Consider the following 18,122-nt stretch of genomic DNA (forward strand, 5'->3'; position numbering starts at 1 on the left):
TGGAGCTGGATTTTAACTTCTGAATGATTTTGGAATAAAACAAGACAATAATACAACTTTATTGAAGTTTAAGTCACCTTCTGTGACAGCTCTTTATGAGATTGTGGGTTAAATTTCTTGATAGTACAATGTATTGTTGAGTTTCAGACAGTAATTTGTCATCTTTGTTGCCATGCTCATATTACTGTGAAACCTGTTCATGGTTACAGTGAAACAACTGTATATTTTTGCTGTTTTCAATCTCATAATTATGTAAATCACCTTATTTGATTATTTACAAGAATAACCTAAATGATTGTTAAATAATGGGGTTTTATCTTTGTTTCAGGATCGGAAGAAATTGGAAAAATCAGAAGAGGAAATCAGTTTAGAAGACCTTATTGAAAGAGAACGTGCTGCCCTTGGAACTAATACAACTAAAGTAACCCTAGAAACATTCTTGGCTTGGAAAAAGAGGAAACTAAAAGAAAAGGAAGATAAACAAAAGAAGGACTCTGATAAGAAGAAAAAAGATTTCAATTCAGGCAGGGATGTTGGTGTAAGTAGTTTCTGGTGGTATAAATACAATATTTTATATTTAATTGCTATCAGTTTTAAAACAAGTGGTTTAGAATTAGGGCATTTTCCTGTATTGATTCTTTAATGTATGATTTTGCTGTGAAGTATTGCATTTATGATTATTGATTGCAGCTCATTATAATTTTGATAAATTGGCATGGACGTCACCATTTTTGATAGTTTTTATTTTTTGGGGGAAGACATCACAGTGTTTCAAGTAATTTTTTAATTCTCTTTAGTTATAATTAGGGGAGAAGCAGGTATTAAAACCTAAGTTTATGCATAATATGGCAGGGATGGAACCTCCAGGCTAAATTCTTGGTGTGTCACGTATATGGTAGACACACCATCCACTCACACTTTTTAACTATAAAGAACTTCGCTATACAAGTATCAGTACTATTGTACAGGAAATTATGTAAAAACTTAAATTTTTGGTCACTTACTCAATTTAGGATTTGTAGGGTCAAGCTTAGAAAAGTGTGCATCAGAAGAGCTAGACTGAAGTGCGTCTGGATCTGACCATGGCATTTAGGTTACTGGCCTATTACAAGCCAATAACATCCGCATTCATGACAGTTATTGATTTGCGGTTAAAAGAAAAACTTTTTGGCATTCTGTACGCTTGTGGTCACCTATTACCCTTCCCACCTATTCAGGGTTAAGACCTGCTCATCTATCTCAACTGATATAAGTAACCAAAATGTTTCTTATGCAAACTTTATTCTTAGATGCCTCGAAGAAAAGACTGGTATTTGTTATTGCAGATGTCATTAGAAGTAAGCCTTCAGGATTGAAAGGCTTTAAAAGTTTCACTCAATTCATTATTTAGAATTTGTAATTCAGAGCATCCCCTGTGACAACATCGATTTTGTTCAGTTCAGAGTTCCCTCCAACACCCTTGCCACAGTGATCACTTGGTCACTTGGATTCTGAAATAATAAACCAAATATGTTGCCTTTTTCTTTGGTTTTTGATGTTATATGTCAAAAACATGCCTGGTGATACACACGGTGACGTCCAGATACGCCATTATCATTATTACAAGCTAAGCTACGAATATAAACCATATGGAGTTTAAAATTAAAGTTATTCTTATTACTTGTATATGCTACAAAAGAGTATGGCAGATGGTTGTATATCACACACAGGAAATTCCACTAAAAAAATCTTTTTCCCTAATATTGGTCCCTCCCCTCCTTTCTTCAGTCAACCAACAGTCTCTTTTGAATTCTAGCCTTTATTTCAGTTTGTGTAAGAGCTATGGTACCGTAATAGAATCAAACCACTCTCTCTAGCCAATGGCGATATTTCCTACCCAAGGCATAACTCAAACCCTGTGACGTCCTCAGCTTAGAGACATAGAAATCCTCACATCACACCCCACCAACAACTTGCAATTCCAGTCGTTATTCATGATTATGTAAGGTGTAGTTTAGTGCATTTCTATGTTGGCATCACACAGACTTGCTACATAGCGTTCTTCAATTTTCCACCTATGATTCCAAGTTCCACCCTAATGCAAGTTGTTGACACACAGCAAGATTGGTTTTTATTTTATTCCTTTTTCTCAACTATCTTTTATACAAAATATCATCATCTTCATATCTTATATATTTCATATTAGTATTGTGCATTTTTTCATGAGTAAAAGTTAACCGTCATTATTTCCATTTAGTGTATTGCCATTGTACGCAGTATTCGTCATGTTTTAATATGCGCAGTCTGTATTAACAAGCCTGTGAAATACCCGATACAGGTCATAGTGGAGTCGCACACGGGAGAATGACAGACGAACGAACAAACCTTATATCTAATAAATGTACTGTACTGTACTATATGCTCATTGAAGAGCAAATAATTTGGAGCCCTTTGAAAGCAAAGTTTGACTCTGTTTTGTGGTCTTGCTAAATTTGTTTCATGATGCTCAATGGTTTTTGGTCTTTATTGATATTCTGAACAACCTTCTGGCATTGCAATTCAAAGTGCTAACCATGAATAAATTGGTTCAAGTAAAATATTCAAGTGATATTGAATATTTCTGACTGTATCATTAGAGCTAAGCTGAAAACCATTTGTAGAAGTCTGTTAGTCAAAATGAATCATTGTTGTAAGGCTTTATATAAGCTTTAGTAGTTTTTAGTACTTTATTCAAGATTGTATTTCTTAAACTATTTTCATTCTATTCTATATTTCTTACACTATTTTTGTTTTACTCTATAATTTTATGCTATTTTCATTTTACTTTTCAGTTATCAGGAAGAGAAATGTTTACATTTAATCCAAACCTTGCCTCTGGTGGCGATGATCTTGAAGAGGGTGATGTGTCTGTAGACGTTCGAAACCTGGAAAAGGATCCAGAAGAGGGTGAAGAGGAAGAATTAAATGTAAGTATTTCATGGTTCTTTTGTAAAACACGGGTATTGTATTAGTCTGGAGCAACATGTTCTTGAAGACAATATAATTTTAACCTTCCTTTTTGTAATATTTAACAAAATATAACTTTAACTTTCATTTTTAAAGGATTTAACAGAATATAATTTTAACCTTCATTTAATTTGCTAGTCTAGTACCATATGTATTATACTGATCTCTACACAAGTAACTCATACTTGTAAAATGATTTTATTTAGCTGGCTGCCCTTTTAAAAAGAACATAAAAATATAATTGGTATTCTTCAGTATTATTTCTTTTGTAGCAATCAATAAATTCTTTACATGGAATTTACATATTTTTGGGAATACAGTATCATTTGATTAATATATACTCTACAGAAGAGAATTATATCGTTTTTGTTTGTTTACACATGATAGATAGATAGATAGATAGATCTGTTAACAGCTCTTTTCATTTTTCTTAGTGTGTTCAGTTTACTAGAGAGATTGTTATTTAAGCCATTTTTCATGTGGAGTGTTCCAAGTAAGCGATGAAACACAACGTAGGATTACAGGCTTCATGATGAGCAACTATACTACTCACAGTTTGATAGGGATCATACGTACTTTTGTAGATTTATCACAACTATATGTTGTTGCTCCTTTTGACACCCAATATACTGTCAAATAACATGCAGTCAGTTACAAACCCCATTTGTATGTACATTTCCTGACGGATGTGCGTGCAACTGTTTCAGTTCAGACATTTGTTAATTGTTGGTGAAGGATTTGAGCTTTCATTACCCTTAGCAACACATTTAGCACTGATAATACCTTCACAACACCTTAGACTTCATTTTACATCCCAGCAATTGGGTAGATGCATTGGAATGGTGAAATATGGGTCATCACAACTTGATGTTGCCAATGCAACTAACATCTAAAGCATTGTCAGTAAGGCATGGGAATCTCCTGGCAAAATTGCCTTCTGAATGCCTCAGGTGTGAATGTATCCACCCAGATGATATGAAATTGTCTCCATACTGCTTGCTTGCTTCTCCAGGAGGGCATGTGTTTGTATCCCACTGACTGTACATCACAGGAAAGAGAGTTTAAATTGGGCAAGTGATCGTGTCAAATGGACACACAATGATTAGGTTCCAATACTGTTCACTGATGAGTCACAATACAGAATTGTCTAGACTTCACTGACAGTTTAATGATGCTAAAATCAGTGAACACGACTGTTACTGGGTAGGATAAATTATGATCTTGGGAAGGATCAGCAGAAATGGAACTGTTCTCATGTCATGGAGTGAGGCACCATGACAGACATTTGCTATAGGGATGACATCCCAGATTTGTATGAGACCATATACTGGTGCTGTTTGTCCTGACTTCATTTTGATAGACGATAAGGCCTGTCCTTGTCGTGCTAGGGTGGTGAATCACATCTTATAACAGGAGACAATAGTCAACATGGAATGGACTGGACATTTGTCAGACCTAAACTATTGAGAATGTGTGGAACATGCTGCAGGTTGCCAATTCTGATATTGTAGTATAACCTACGACCTATGAAGAGCTTGGAAATGACCTCGTGGAAGAATGGAATAATATTTCGTCGTCGGCGCCCACTCGTGTCCGAGTATTGGGTTCTGTCGTTAGCCATCAGCCTCCTATCTGTGGGGTGGGTGCTTATGCCTGATGTGGCTGTTAAGTCCTAGTCTGTGGTGGAAGAGTCACGGACAGTGTTCACAAGGGAGGGTAGGTGGTGGGCGGGGCTGTTCTAATCGCTCTCTCCTCCTCCTCCTCCTAGCTTCCTCATTTTGTCTCCTCCTCTCCTCGAAGTCCACGGTGCCATGGTGTACTGTACTCCTCCAGGTTTTCCTGTCCCTGGCTGTTTCTTCCCATGAGGAAGGATCGATGTCAGTTAGAGCCAGGGTGCGCTTTAGTTGATCTTTATAGCGCATTTTCGGGGCTCCTCGTGGTCTGGTGCCCTGGGTCAGTTCTCCGTGGAATATTTTCTTTGGGAGCCTAGATGGATCCATCCTATCCACGTGTCCTATCCAGCGGAGGCGGTGGTGGATGATGGTGGCCTCCACGCTGGTCAGCGAGGCACGTTCTAAGACTTCAATGTTGGTGGTGTGGCTCTCCCAGGGGATTTTCAAGATCTGCCTCAGTTTCATTTGTTGGAAGCATTCTAGGTTTTTAATATCTTTTTTATATAGCGTCCATGTTTCACATGCATACAGGAGCGTGGAGAGGACTACTGCCCTGAACACCATTATTTTGGTGGTTATTGTCAGTGCGTGGTTGTTAAATACGCGGCAGTTGAGTCGGCCAAAGGCGGAGTGGGCTGCCCTGATCCTGTTCTCCATGTCCTTTTTGCTTGTGGGAGTTGATGTTAGGATGCTCACTAGGTAGGAGAACTGGTCCACCTGTTCTAACGGTTGGTCATTCACTGTGGTATTGAAGTTGGGGAGCATCAGTCCTGGTGGATGTTGGACGAGGGTCTTGGTTTTGTCTGAGTTGACTTGCATCCCAAAACGTTCGTAGGCAGAGTTGTATGCATCAGCTAACGACTGCAGGTCCTCTGCCGTCTGACCTGGGGTGGCATTGTCATCAGCATACTGCAGTTCTCGCACTGCACACAAGGTGGTCTTGGTTCTGGCGCGGAGTCTAGTGAGGTTGAAAGCGCCTCCATCCATGCGGAAACGTAGGTCGACTGAGGGTGTGTCTGGAGGAATCTCGTTGAGCATTGCTGCGGTGTATAGCGAGAAACACGTCGGGGCCAGAACACAGCCCTGCTTCAGGCCGCCATTGATGGGGAATGGGTCTGAAAGAGAGTTCTGGTGGCAGACTCTCCCAACCATTCCGTCATGGAGGGCACGCACCAGCTTGACAAAATCGGGTGGGCAGCCATATCTTTTGAGGACAGCCCACATGGCAGGTCGAGGTACTTTGTCGAAGGCCTTTTTCAAATCCCAGATGAACATTATGGGCTGTTGTTGTTCGAGGCTCTTCTCTTGTAGTTGTCGCGCACAGAAGATCATGTCTATGGTCCCGCGGGAAGGTCGAAAGCCGCACTGGGACTCTGGCAGGACGTCTTCTGCGAGAATAAGGAGGCGGTCAAGGAGAATCCGAGCGAAAATCTTACTCGCGATAGTTAGTAGTGATATTCCCCGGTAGTTGTTACAGTTCTCCCTGTCTCCCTTCTTGAAGATGGTAGTGATGTTTGCATCGCGGAAGTCACTGGGGGGGGTCTTGGTCTCCCATATTTTCAGTATAAGGAGCATCAAACGGTTCCTCAAGCCGGGGCCACCGTGAGTGAGGAGCTCCAACGGGATGTTGTCTGGCCCTGGGGCTTTGCCGGGCTTCATGCGCTGCAGGGCCTTGTTGAAGTCATGGATGGAGGGTGGTAGTGCCATCCAGTGACTGACGAGATGCTGCGGGGTCATTCGCAGGAGATCGTCTGGGGTGTCTGCTTGGTCATTGAGGAGGTTCTCAAAGTGAGACCTCCACCTGGCCAGGATGCCCTTGCTGTCGGTGATGGTCGTGGCCCCATCCGCGTCCTTCAGGCTGCCCACTGATGACCGTGTGGGACCGAATATTTCCTTTGTTGCTGCATAGAATCTGCGCAGGTCACGTTGGTCAGCGAAACTCTGTATTTCTGCAGCTTTTCTTTGCCACCAGATGTTCTGGGCTTCACTGATACCTCTCTGGCAACCAGCTTCAGCCACCTTGTGAGCACATTTGTTAGCTGCTGTTGGTTGGTTTTCCAAAGTCAGGCGTGCTTGTCGTTTGGTTTCAATGAGAAGAGAGATGGTAGCATCATTCTCATCAAACCAATCCTGCCGTTTCTTGGTGGTGTAGCCTAGTGTTTCCTCCGCGGCACGGGCCATGGCGTTTCTGAGGGTGGTCCAGTGGTGCTCAACAGTGGCCTGACCCACAGGGTCTGCGAGGTATTGTTCGCAGGCCTCCTTGTACTTCTGTGCCACCTGTGGGTTGCGGAGCTTACTACAATCAAAGCGTTGGTGTGGTACGCTGTCAGGTGCCCTTCTGGGTGGTCGTAGGGTCGTCACGGAGAGTCGGGAGATGAGGAGTCTGTGGTCCGTCCAGCAGTCGTCCGCTCCGGGCATGGATCGGGTGATGCGGACGTCTCCTCGATATCTGGCTCTGGTCAGGACGTAGTCCAGGGTGTGCCAGTGTTTAGACCGTGGGTGTCTCCATGTGGTCTTTTGTCGCTTTGGTACCTGGAAGATGGTGTTGGTTACCACAAGTTGGTGTTCTGCACACAGACCCAGTAGGAGTTGGCCATTGGCGTTGCAATTTCCAATGCCATGGCGGCCGATGGTTCCCTCCCACAGGTGATGGTCTTTGCCTACTCGGGCATTAAAGTCGCCAAGCACAACGAGCTTGTCATTGGCGGGCACTGCCTGGATGGTGCGGTCGAGCTGGGTGTAGAAGGCAGCTTTGTTATCATCGGTTGAGGTCATAGTCGGGGCGTAGACAAAGATCAGGGTGAGATGTCTGTCCCGCGTGATGGGGATGCGCACAGTCATCAGGCGCTCACTGATGGCCTTGGGAGCTAGGTTGTGCTGCTGCACTAGCTGGGAACGGATGGCGAAGCCGACACCGTGGATGCGAGGCTCCTCTAGGGCCTTACCTTTCCAGAAGATGGTGTAGCCTGTTCCAGCTTCCCTGATGTTGCCCTCTTCGGGTAGTCTGGTCTCGCTAAGAGCCGCCACATCAACATTGAAGCGGGCTAGCTCCTTGCAGACGAGGGCTGTACGTCTTTCCGGGCGGTTGGTGTTCGTCACGTCTTGGAGGGTGCGGATGTTCCACGCACCTAAGGTTAATATTTTTTTCTTGTTATTTCGACCGCATTAGTGGGATGCCCGCCAGCCGCGGTGAGCTTACCAGACGGGTTTGCCGTGTCCGATGTTTACCCCACCTTTTCTAGGGGCCTCCCCATGTGGAGTGGGCTGCGGTGTCCTCAATAGGCCAGCCCAGTCACGGGTCCAGCTGCCGAACTCTGGTGTCACGGCACCGTCACCAGAGAGCGACTGAATCTTAGACTCGCCGCCTGAGTGCAGTCGTGGGCTAAGGGCTTCCAGCTATCCAGGCCTGCCCCCTTCACCCACGGTGCTGTCGCCTCAGGACTTGCTGGTGGTGATGATGATGATGATGGTGAGAAAGAGATGAAGAAGGGTGGAGGAAACGACAGAATGCCAGTAGCTGGGTATATTGTTTTGGGTGGTCGTGGCTTTGCAACGGCCACGCTTACACACTTGGCCCACATCATTTTCACCGCGGCTCAAGACATATGAGACAGGCGGCTTCTCCGATGTTGGTTGCATCGGACTGCCGGGTTCTTGTTATGTCAAGGCCCGCCTTGTTGCCTGCTCGACAGGCATTGCCCTCTTCCGCCGTTGGGGTCTTGTTTGGTTCGATTTTGGAGTTTTCCTTCTCCTAGCCTTTGCCTATCTTAAAATAAAGGAGAAGGCCTATAGGGGTCCAGTCTTGGTCTGCTCTCTCAGAACTGGCCTTAGCGGTATGGTTGAGCCTGCCAGGGTGGATAAACTACCCCACCGCCATTGCCCAGCCCATCATTGGGACACTCAAGCCCCTCTACTGCAGCAAAGTGCTGGACCATCAGAGGGGGAATAATATTTACATTGCAAGCATCCTGGTTCTCTTTTGACAGCATGACCCAACATTGCTATGCTGGCATTCAAGCCAAGGGAGGACACGCGCACCATTAACATGAACTTTTGGGGCGGAAGAAACAAAGTCAATTGCCTGTTTGCAGTTTATCTTTGTTAATCTCCTTTATGGTGAAATGGAATTTTCTACTGTTAACAATCATTATAATAAACTCTTCAGCTTTCAACGAATTTCCGAATTGTCATATGAGTTAGCTCTTTGCCCAACTTGTAGTTGATGTCTTGAATATTTCCGGTTGATTCTCCGCTCTCAGAACGTGATCCCTATCAAATTGTGAGTAGTTGTATGCAATCAAGTTTTTAATAATTTAGCAACAGTTTTCCAGTCTGTCTTAAGTGATTCGTGCATATTTTACACTATTTTTCATATGTTGGTACTTTTTTTCATCTACTAAATAGGTGGTGGAGCTTAAACTAGTTCTGTATTATATCAGAGTAAGAAATATATTTTTATTTTATATATTTTTGTGGTTAGCTTTGAATTTTGAATGTGCCTTTCTTGTCTGCAGATATTACGTTCAGACTTCCCTATGGATAACAAATTTTGCAGATAATAGGGCCCACTTCAAACTCTTTATGCAAAAGAAAATTCCAAGCTTAAAGTGCTTGTAAATTTTTAAATTCTGATATATTACTGTTATTGTATGCAAATAATACAATATACAATTTAGAGCTATACTGTACTAACAGTAGAATTATTGCCCCACTTTCTCTCTGCCAGAGTGAAAGGCTATTCTGTGTATGTACAGTACACTCATATTTAATGTACAGTATATCAATAACAATAGTACAACAGGACCATGATGATTGAACTTCATTTGTTCTAGAGAGCCATTTAAACTCCAATTTGTAAAATTAATGTATAAGAATAATAATACTGTAACAAAAAAATGACAATTAATAATACAGTAATGGAGAAAACATTCACAGTAATACTGTATATAGGTAGAAATGGGCAGTATTAAAAGAGTAAAAAAAACTTAGTAATATATTTTTGTGAAGGTCTAATAATGGTAAGTAATGGTCCAATATACATAGGAATTTGATATTACATGTACTGTAGTGTACTCTGGTACTACTCTGATGTTGATAAAGCTGATGATACAGTGCTTATGTTAATGAAGTAAAGATGGAAGGTTTTTAGGCTTATTACTCTTTACGTGAAATGCCAGGAGGATCATTTGAATGGTTTTCAGTCGATCATTTTCAGCCAACCTTGGTAGAAGACTAATTTTTCCTACAAAGTCAATGGTTTCATGTATAAAAAGGTAGAATTAGTAGAAACTTGCATATGGGAGGAAGGTCAAGGGAAAATACAATTGCTACACCGGTTTGCTTAAGTGCCGTAAGCTCTGAACGGTTTACCTGTTGTCTTTCTAGACAGTATATTGCTTCAGTGACAGTGAAAGCTTTTGCCTATTTGTAACCTAATGCAGACTCAGCTGTAGCAAGTGATTCCCCTTTAGTGACCATGGCTTGAACAATGACTGTCACATTAATGATGGATGTCTTGGCGATTGTAAATATATCAATACAAATTATTTTCAATTTGTAAGCAAGAATGTTTTTTGAGACACAATGGGAAGGTTTTTCTTTTACCGACTCTAGTCGTAAAGAATTGATCTCATGATATTGGTGACAAGGGAAATTTGTTTGGGTCTTCCTTATCAGAAGTCATACCATTGTTTAGGAAGAGTGCTTGCTGTGATGCCACTGAAAACTTTGTGTCTGCCCCTTAAAAGACATCTGCCAACAGTGACTGGGATTATGAGAACATCAATAAGGGTAGAGTAGTACCATGACTGATTCCTTTTATGTGAGACTGATTGCTGCTTCTCCAAGTTAACTTTAGCCTGCAGTGGCTGGGATTTTTGGACAGCAATCAGGAAAGAATGTCTGACTGTTCCATTTTATGAAACCATCAGTCTCAACAGCGACCTACAAATTGGCCATGCCTAGATGGATGCCTTCCTTAAGAAACTGACCTTTAAGCACAATTATGACAGTGTTGTTGTCACCTTTCATGTTTTATTTTTGGATTTGTTTTATATAATTTTTTTATACCGTAGGCATGAGTGAATTGACCTTCATAAGGGGTTTCAATAGCATAATTAGGGTCGTGATTATTATCGAACAGTTTTTTTGCTTTTTGTTTATGAAGTTGGAAAAGAATTGTTTTATGTAATTTGTGTAATGGGATCAATATTAAGTGTCACTGAAAAGGAGATATTTCTTTCCCAGCTATTTGGGTTTTTCATTTGCAGTCTACTAGCTAGCTTCTAACAAAAGGGAAATTACATTAAAAAGATGGTAAAGTTGAATATTGTTGGCTTAAAGCATTGTGAGCTCCTTACAAATAAGTTCATGTACATGTAATTGTTTCTCTCTCTATAATCCATTTATGGTTATAGAGTGGCTTGAGTGTGTTAAATTGACCTCGGGTAACAGTTGTATAAAGATTTTTATACTTAGATTATTGAATGTTTTGGTATTAAGAATTTATAGCACTAATTTATTTTATAAATTTGTTTTCCTTTAAACATTTTATGCTGTTCTTTTATTGAAATGATAAATTTTCTTTTTTTTTTTCTTTTTAGTATAAGGAGATCAATGTGAATGACTTGCTCTCGGAATACCAAGAAGCAGAAACTGCTACTGGGCTTTCTATAGCAAACCCTGATCGACTGACACAGCTCCGAGCTGATCTTGATTTGAATGCAGGTGAGTGACTTGTAAGAATTTTAGGGTAGATTTTAGGTAATACGGTGAAAGGTTTTTTTTTCTCTATCTTACGTACAATACTGACAAAACACTGTGTTTCCTATCTAACAACGCTCACTGATATTGTAGTGTGTATTACTGTAATATATGTACAGTACTATCAGTACAGAACAGCTTGATTAGCTAAGGTAAAGCTCATAAGTATTCGCTGTCTTTAGGAGATCGACTCGTGGCATTGAAGCACTCCACAGTGGTTAATATAACAATAATATTACATTGTTACACAATGAATGTACTAGTACAATAAAGATTGAAAGGAAAAGTATCAGTACAGCACCACTAACCATTCATGTACGAAGTTCTACACCGTTAGTCTGAATCATGATACAACTCTCTTGAGCTGATGTTGTGTTGTGGGAGATGCACACAGGAGTGATGATGCAAGACAGAAATTAGTTGCCAGGGGGGAGGGTTTTGGCCATTGTGAGGTGTAAGGTAAATCTGGTTAACAACAAATGGTGTTTTTTTTTTTTTTTTTATGAAAGCTGGTGTTAAGCTAATAATTCCAAGGAACATAAAAAAAAGCTAAAATTTCCCTACATAAAATGTTAAAGCAATACTATATACATGCGGAAACGGATGGATGGAGGCGCTTTCAACCTCGCTAGACTCCGCGCCAGAACCAAGACCACCTTGTGTGCAGTGCGAGAACTGCAGTATGCTGACGACAATGCCACCCCAGGTCAGACGGCAGAGGACCTGCAGTCGTTTGCTGATGCATACAACTCTGCCTACGAACGTTTTGGGATGCAAGTCAACACAGACAAAACCAAGACCCTCGTCCAACATCCACCAGGACTGATGCTCCCAAACTTCAATACCACAGTGAATGACCAACCGTTAGAACAGGTGGACCAGTTCTCCTACCTAGGGAGCATACTAACATCAACTCCCACAAGCAAAAAGGACGTGGAGAACAGGATCAGGGCAGCCCACTCCGCCTTCGGCCAACTCAACTGCCGCGTATTTAACAACCACGCACTGACAATGACCACCAAAATAATGGTGTTCAGGGCAGTAGTCCTCTCCACGCTCCTGTATGCATGTGAAACATGGACGCTATATAGAAACGATCTTAAAAACCTAGAACGCTTCCAACAAATGAAACTGAGGCAGATCTTGAAAATCCCCTGGGAGAGCCACACCACCAACATTGAAGTCTTAGAACGTGCCTCGTTGACCAGCGTGGAGGCCACCATCATCCACCACTGCCTCCGCTGGATAGGACACGTGCATAGGATGGATCCATCTAGGCTCCCAAAGAAAATATTCTACGGAGAACTGACCCAGGGCACCAGACCACGAGGAGCCCCGAAAATGCGCTATAAAGATCAACTAAAGCGCACCCTGGCTCTAACTGACATTGATCCTTCCTCATGGGAAGAAACAGCCAGGGACAGGAAAACCTGGAGGAGCACAGTACACCATGGCACTGTGGACTTCGAGGAGAGGAGGAGACAAAATGAGGAGGCTAGGAGGAGGAGAAGGAGAGAGCAATTAGAACAGCCCCGCCCACCACCTACCCTCCCTTGTGAACACTGTCCGCGACTCTTCCACCACAGACTAGGACTTAACAGCCACATCAGACATAAGCACCCACCCCATAGATAGGAGGCTGATGGCTAACGACAGAACCCAATACTCGGACACGAGTGGGCGCCGACGACGACTATGTACAGTTTCGTATCTTACTGTACATAAAGTCTTTAATACCCAGTAACTGAAGAGATTGACATAAAGAGGAACCCTAATGAAACACCAAGCAAAAGTTCTCTTGGTTAGTGTCTCGTCAACAAAAATCAAACTAATATTGACAAGCCAACACGCAAGTTGCTTGGATATGACCCTTTTGACTTGAAAACTTTCGAAGATAAAAAACTTGTGTGCAATGTATAATGAATTAAGAATAATTTAAGGGCAAAATAAAATAAAAATTAAGAAATCTTTTAAAAAGTACTGTACTGTACTCTACATTATTGGGTGCAAAAAGATGTACGAATTCATGCACAGACTAGCAAAATCTGAAATTTTTGAAGGATAGGGTTTGGTGCGATGCTGCTGAATGCAACTTGTTCTTATCAATTCACTGCTTATCCATAAGACCAGATATTTATATGAAATCATAAGGATCTCGGTACCACAGGTAGCTAGCCTAGGTTTTGAAAGTTCCTATAGTTATTTGACATAAAATAATACATTGGAAAAAGTTCTTTAATATGCATCTTATTTTGCACTTAGATGATTTTTTATTTATTGAAAACCCAGGTTATCTTTTGAAAGTTTTCAAGTTGAATTGGACTTGCTTGAGACAATAGAAATAAGTAAAAAAGAAAATCAACAAATTCTTAACTCATCCAGTTGATCAAGTTGTGCAATGTAGATGAAATAAAATCATTGAAGTCTACCATAACCTTCAGTGTAGATGCCATAATGTTCCCTAGGAGAGTCTGGTACATATCCACCATCAGTAAATGATCTAGTCACCTAATTTATTCATTTTGGGATCTACGAAGCTTCTTGATCTTAAAATTTAAATTTTTCTCTAAACCTCTTGTTTTGTACAGGTACTAATCGACTTACGACAACTTTTAGTTCCGACCAACAGATCGTAACCCGATCTGGTCGTAAGTCGGACTATGTAAATTACCATACGTTAGTTAAGCTGTGTCATGATACTGTAATCATCCTGTTGTCATGTTATATAAAAAAATAATCTTTGATTCCTTAAAAAAAAACAAAGTATCTATTAAATACGACACAATACCTGTAAATTTATACTCTGCATCAATCTTTTATGGTTGTAATCAGCTGATCTCAAGCTGACACTACTGTATCGAGACTGTACACATACATAGTAGTAGGAAAAAAAAAATTGTTCCTTATAAAGTGTGTATTAAATACACACCAAATAAACCTACACGTATTTATATGATTCAAATAATAAATACATTGCAGTACAGTAAACAATTATGTTAGTCTATATTTTGCACTACAGAAAATAATAGCTAAATGCAATAGAAAGGAAGAAATTTATTTTAGAAATCTCATTCAAAACACAAAATATGTCTTCCAGAACTAAATATATGTTCTATTTATCATGGTAACAAAGAAAACAAAATACTAAACTATGGGAACTATACAAATTTTATTTTTTCTTTGACAAATCTATGCGTCCCAATTTTTGTGTAGCAAAGGTTAAACTTGATGTTACAGGTGGACAGCTAGGTATAATTAGTGTTAACTTTTATTTCAGTCTACTTTTATTTCAGTCTACCACATTTTATTTTATGTGTAAAATATGACCACATTTGTTTTCTATATAGTATATTTGAAGCCTACTGATAAAGGGTAATATTTGAGAAGACACTGGCATGACGCCAGTAATTCCATTTAGCAATTGATTTGCTGTTCAGCATATTACTAGTAAGAATAATGTTCTGCTAAAAAAAGTGTTTGTTGTGGGACATTTCTTATATAATTTATTTCTGACACTTATTTTTCCATATGAAAAATGTTTAGGTAGTCCTAATAGATAGTAAGGACTATGGCTTTTATCCGAATATTATTTTATATGTGATAATGAGTCAAATGGGGGTTGTCGTGTTACGAGTCAAATGGGTATCTTTTTCTGTGATTCGTATTGGTTTGGGTGATTAGTGTTTCTTGGCCGTTTTTAAGTAAGTACCTTGTTAGTATTGAGTTCACCATTTACTTGAGAATGGAATGACTGGATAGTAGAATTTTTTGCAAGGGTTGAGGCTCGCTTATTTCTTTCTTATATACAGATTTCTTTTATATATTTTTATTTTTTCCAGCTACACCTAAAGCTGATGGAAATGCAGAAAATGGTCTATCACGAGATGAAGGCGCTGTAGGAGGTGTGAGTGAAGGGGAAGCATCAGTTGATATTGATGAAGACCTATTTGATGGTGATGATGATGATTTAGAAGAACTAGAAGAGGAACTAGAAGATATGACTGTATAGTAACTTCAGGACTCATTAGCTTACTAAGAGTTTGATGCACTGGATAAACACTAATCATTGCTGGGTCTTTTGGCTACAGTACTGATACTAATTTTTTAAGAGTAAATGAAATTATATGCTGTACATTAATCAAGAAAGTAAACTTTTTGATTGTTACTTCATGTGTCTGTCAGAAGTGACATTTGCTTTCGTTGCATATTTAATGGTTTAATGTAGTTTACCATATTGGTTTTACCCTTTTAATTTTTTTTTTTTCTATAGTGATTAAGTTATGACACATATCATATTTCTTGGCATAAAAGGCAGGTTTTCCCCCCATAAGCAGCTTTATTAACAATTGTTGTATTTAATATGTTGAGGTGAGGTGTCCTTTAGGCTAAATATTGATCCAGACACTTATTACCATAGTCCCCCTATTCATATATCTACCTACCCCAGCTATTACTTAACCAGCGGTACTGTACTGTAATATTATTTGGTTTTTAGAATTTTAGAGTGATGATAAGCATTGGTTTGGTCCTTGCATAATATAAACAATTTCCAATGAACTTTTGGATGAAAGCATGCTTATAAATGGCTATACTTAATATCAAATGTAGAAGTAAAGGATGAATTGGATAAGGTACAGGTTAACAAAAAAATATAAGGACAAAAGTTTAGCAAAGAAAAAATAGCTATTGTTTAGTATAAATTTTTTATTGTAATATGTTACTGTACAATAATTACATGGAAAAAAGGAAAGGAATGGAGCCGGCAAAAATGGTGTTGAATACTTAGGATCAGGTGAATAGTTTGTCTTCATTAACCTCATCTTCATTACCCCTCCCCCCCAACAAACAAGAGGTGTGCAGGCTTTTTCTTATAATGTATATGGAGATAATGAGACACTGGAATTAGGGTGCTACTCCTCCATGTGTTCTATATGCCATTAAATATGATAGTTGCAGTTATGTTTGGTACATTAGCATCAGATTCACGGTACTTACGTTAGTGGTCCCTTTTTTGCTAAGACATTCGTATTCTATTTCCTATGCAAATTTTTTGGGTGAATATTTATATTTGTTTTCTTCACAATGTTTGAGGTCATGAACATTTTCAAAAAAAAAAAAAAAAAGGTTTTTCAGATTCTTGAAATTATGTAGCCCAGAGAATTTACAGAATCTAGCTTTTTTCTTTCTTTCAACTAGGTTGTTAAGTTCAGTTTAAAAGTTAACGTGGGATGAGAAAGAAATTGTATCAATTTCTCTTTTGCTCTCTTTTTAAAAGTACAGTACACTACAGTACTAGGTTTTTTTCTGTTTTAAGTGCATCTGTTTTAATTGCAATCTTTTTCTACAGTCATATGTTATATGAAATCATGTTCATAAGAGATAAAAATTATGCATTTCATCTTCAGATTACTACAACTTTGGAATAATGTATTAACAACATATTAGCAATTGATATAGATATTAAAATTTTAAATTACACCTTTCAGCATTATATTTGTTATATTCATAGTGTAAAACACTTGCAAAGGATGCAAAGGAAGAAAAATATTGAGTCATAAAAAATTCTTGATTCAGGAGACCTTGTCTCATTCCATGTAGATGATAAAACTGCCACTCGACTGGTATTCCAGGTTATTTTTAACTAATTGCCATCTTAAAAATCTAAAGTGTAACTTAACATTTGATGCTTGATTTACAAATATCAGTCCCATAGGAGCTCACACAAGCACATACACAGATTCGTTCAGAACTATAAGAAGAACAAACAATAAGATAGCTTACCTTTGGGATTCTGGCATATATTCTATTTCAGTTCTTATTCAATTCTAATTTGTCAAAAAATTTCTGCCAGAATTTGCTGTGATTTTCCATTATTCATTCTTGCATATTGGTATTTTATTTGCTAACCATACCAGAAGGCCAGGAACCAGTTAGAACTTTTCCTGTCCGTCCATCTATATACCTGTCTGTTACTGGTATGTTTTTTACTTACTAAGCTTAATATACTACCCAAGTTCTATTAAATTCAGGGGAACTTCATTTAAACCAGCTATTATTTACTTCAGAGGCTGACTAAAATTCTTGGAGCTACTGGTATTTGAATTTAATATACTTGAAATATATGTTTCTTTTGTATTGTTTGGGTTTAGCTGAATTATTTTGAAGTAAAATGGCATGAATTACAAATGTGATATATTGTGTACTGTTAATTAGACTGAGCTGACTGCTGAAAGGTTCACTATAACTTGGCATAGTTCTTTATGAGTAAATGCCTTTCTTTTGTCTAGATTAATGATTGAATATTATTAAAAGTTTGTATGGTCACCTTATTTCAGTATCCTTCTGCCTATCCTCTTGTAATTCTGCCATGAAACATCTTACACATGTAAGTTTTAATATTATGTATTTTAGTATTGAGCCACTGAATTACACATATTGTTTTGCATAGGTGAAAAAATCAAGTTTTTTAGTAAAAAAAAATTGTGATGAAATTTAAACAGTTGGATAGTGAAGTCAGAGAATATTGGAAGATATGAAAGTGATAGTTAAAGGGATCAGACAGAGAAGCTTTTGTACCCACAGTATTAGTATTTATCTTATAATAGTGTTTTGTTCAGTATGTCAGGGATAATGTTTTGTTATCTGTTCCTCTTGAGACAACCTGTTTCCGTATTGGAGATTTACTAATAAACTTACAGGGTG

At 39.1% G+C, this 18,122-nt stretch overlaps 1 protein-coding gene across 1 annotated transcript in view; it reads left to right on the forward strand.

Annotated features, from left to right (window-relative positions):
* LOC137655882 (zinc finger CCCH domain-containing protein 15) overlaps nt 1–17,742 on the forward strand; it is a 77,122-nt gene extending 59,380 nt beyond the window's left edge. The window contains exons 6-9 of the mRNA XM_068390102.1: nt 329–538; nt 2,811–2,945; nt 11,261–11,384; nt 15,260–17,742. Coding sequence (XP_068246203.1) covers nt 329–538; nt 2,811–2,945; nt 11,261–11,384; nt 15,260–15,429 — 639 coding nt within the window. The 3' untranslated portion in view covers nt 15,430–17,742. The remainder of the gene's footprint in view (nt 1–328; nt 539–2,810; nt 2,946–11,260; nt 11,385–15,259) is intronic.
* Nucleotides 17,743–18,122: the final 380 nt, after the last annotated feature.

Source organism: Palaemon carinicauda, chromosome 16, assembly GCF_036898095.1.
Source record: "Palaemon carinicauda isolate YSFRI2023 chromosome 16, ASM3689809v2, whole genome shotgun sequence".
Taxonomy (NCBI): domain Eukaryota; kingdom Metazoa; phylum Arthropoda; class Malacostraca; order Decapoda; family Palaemonidae; genus Palaemon; species Palaemon carinicauda.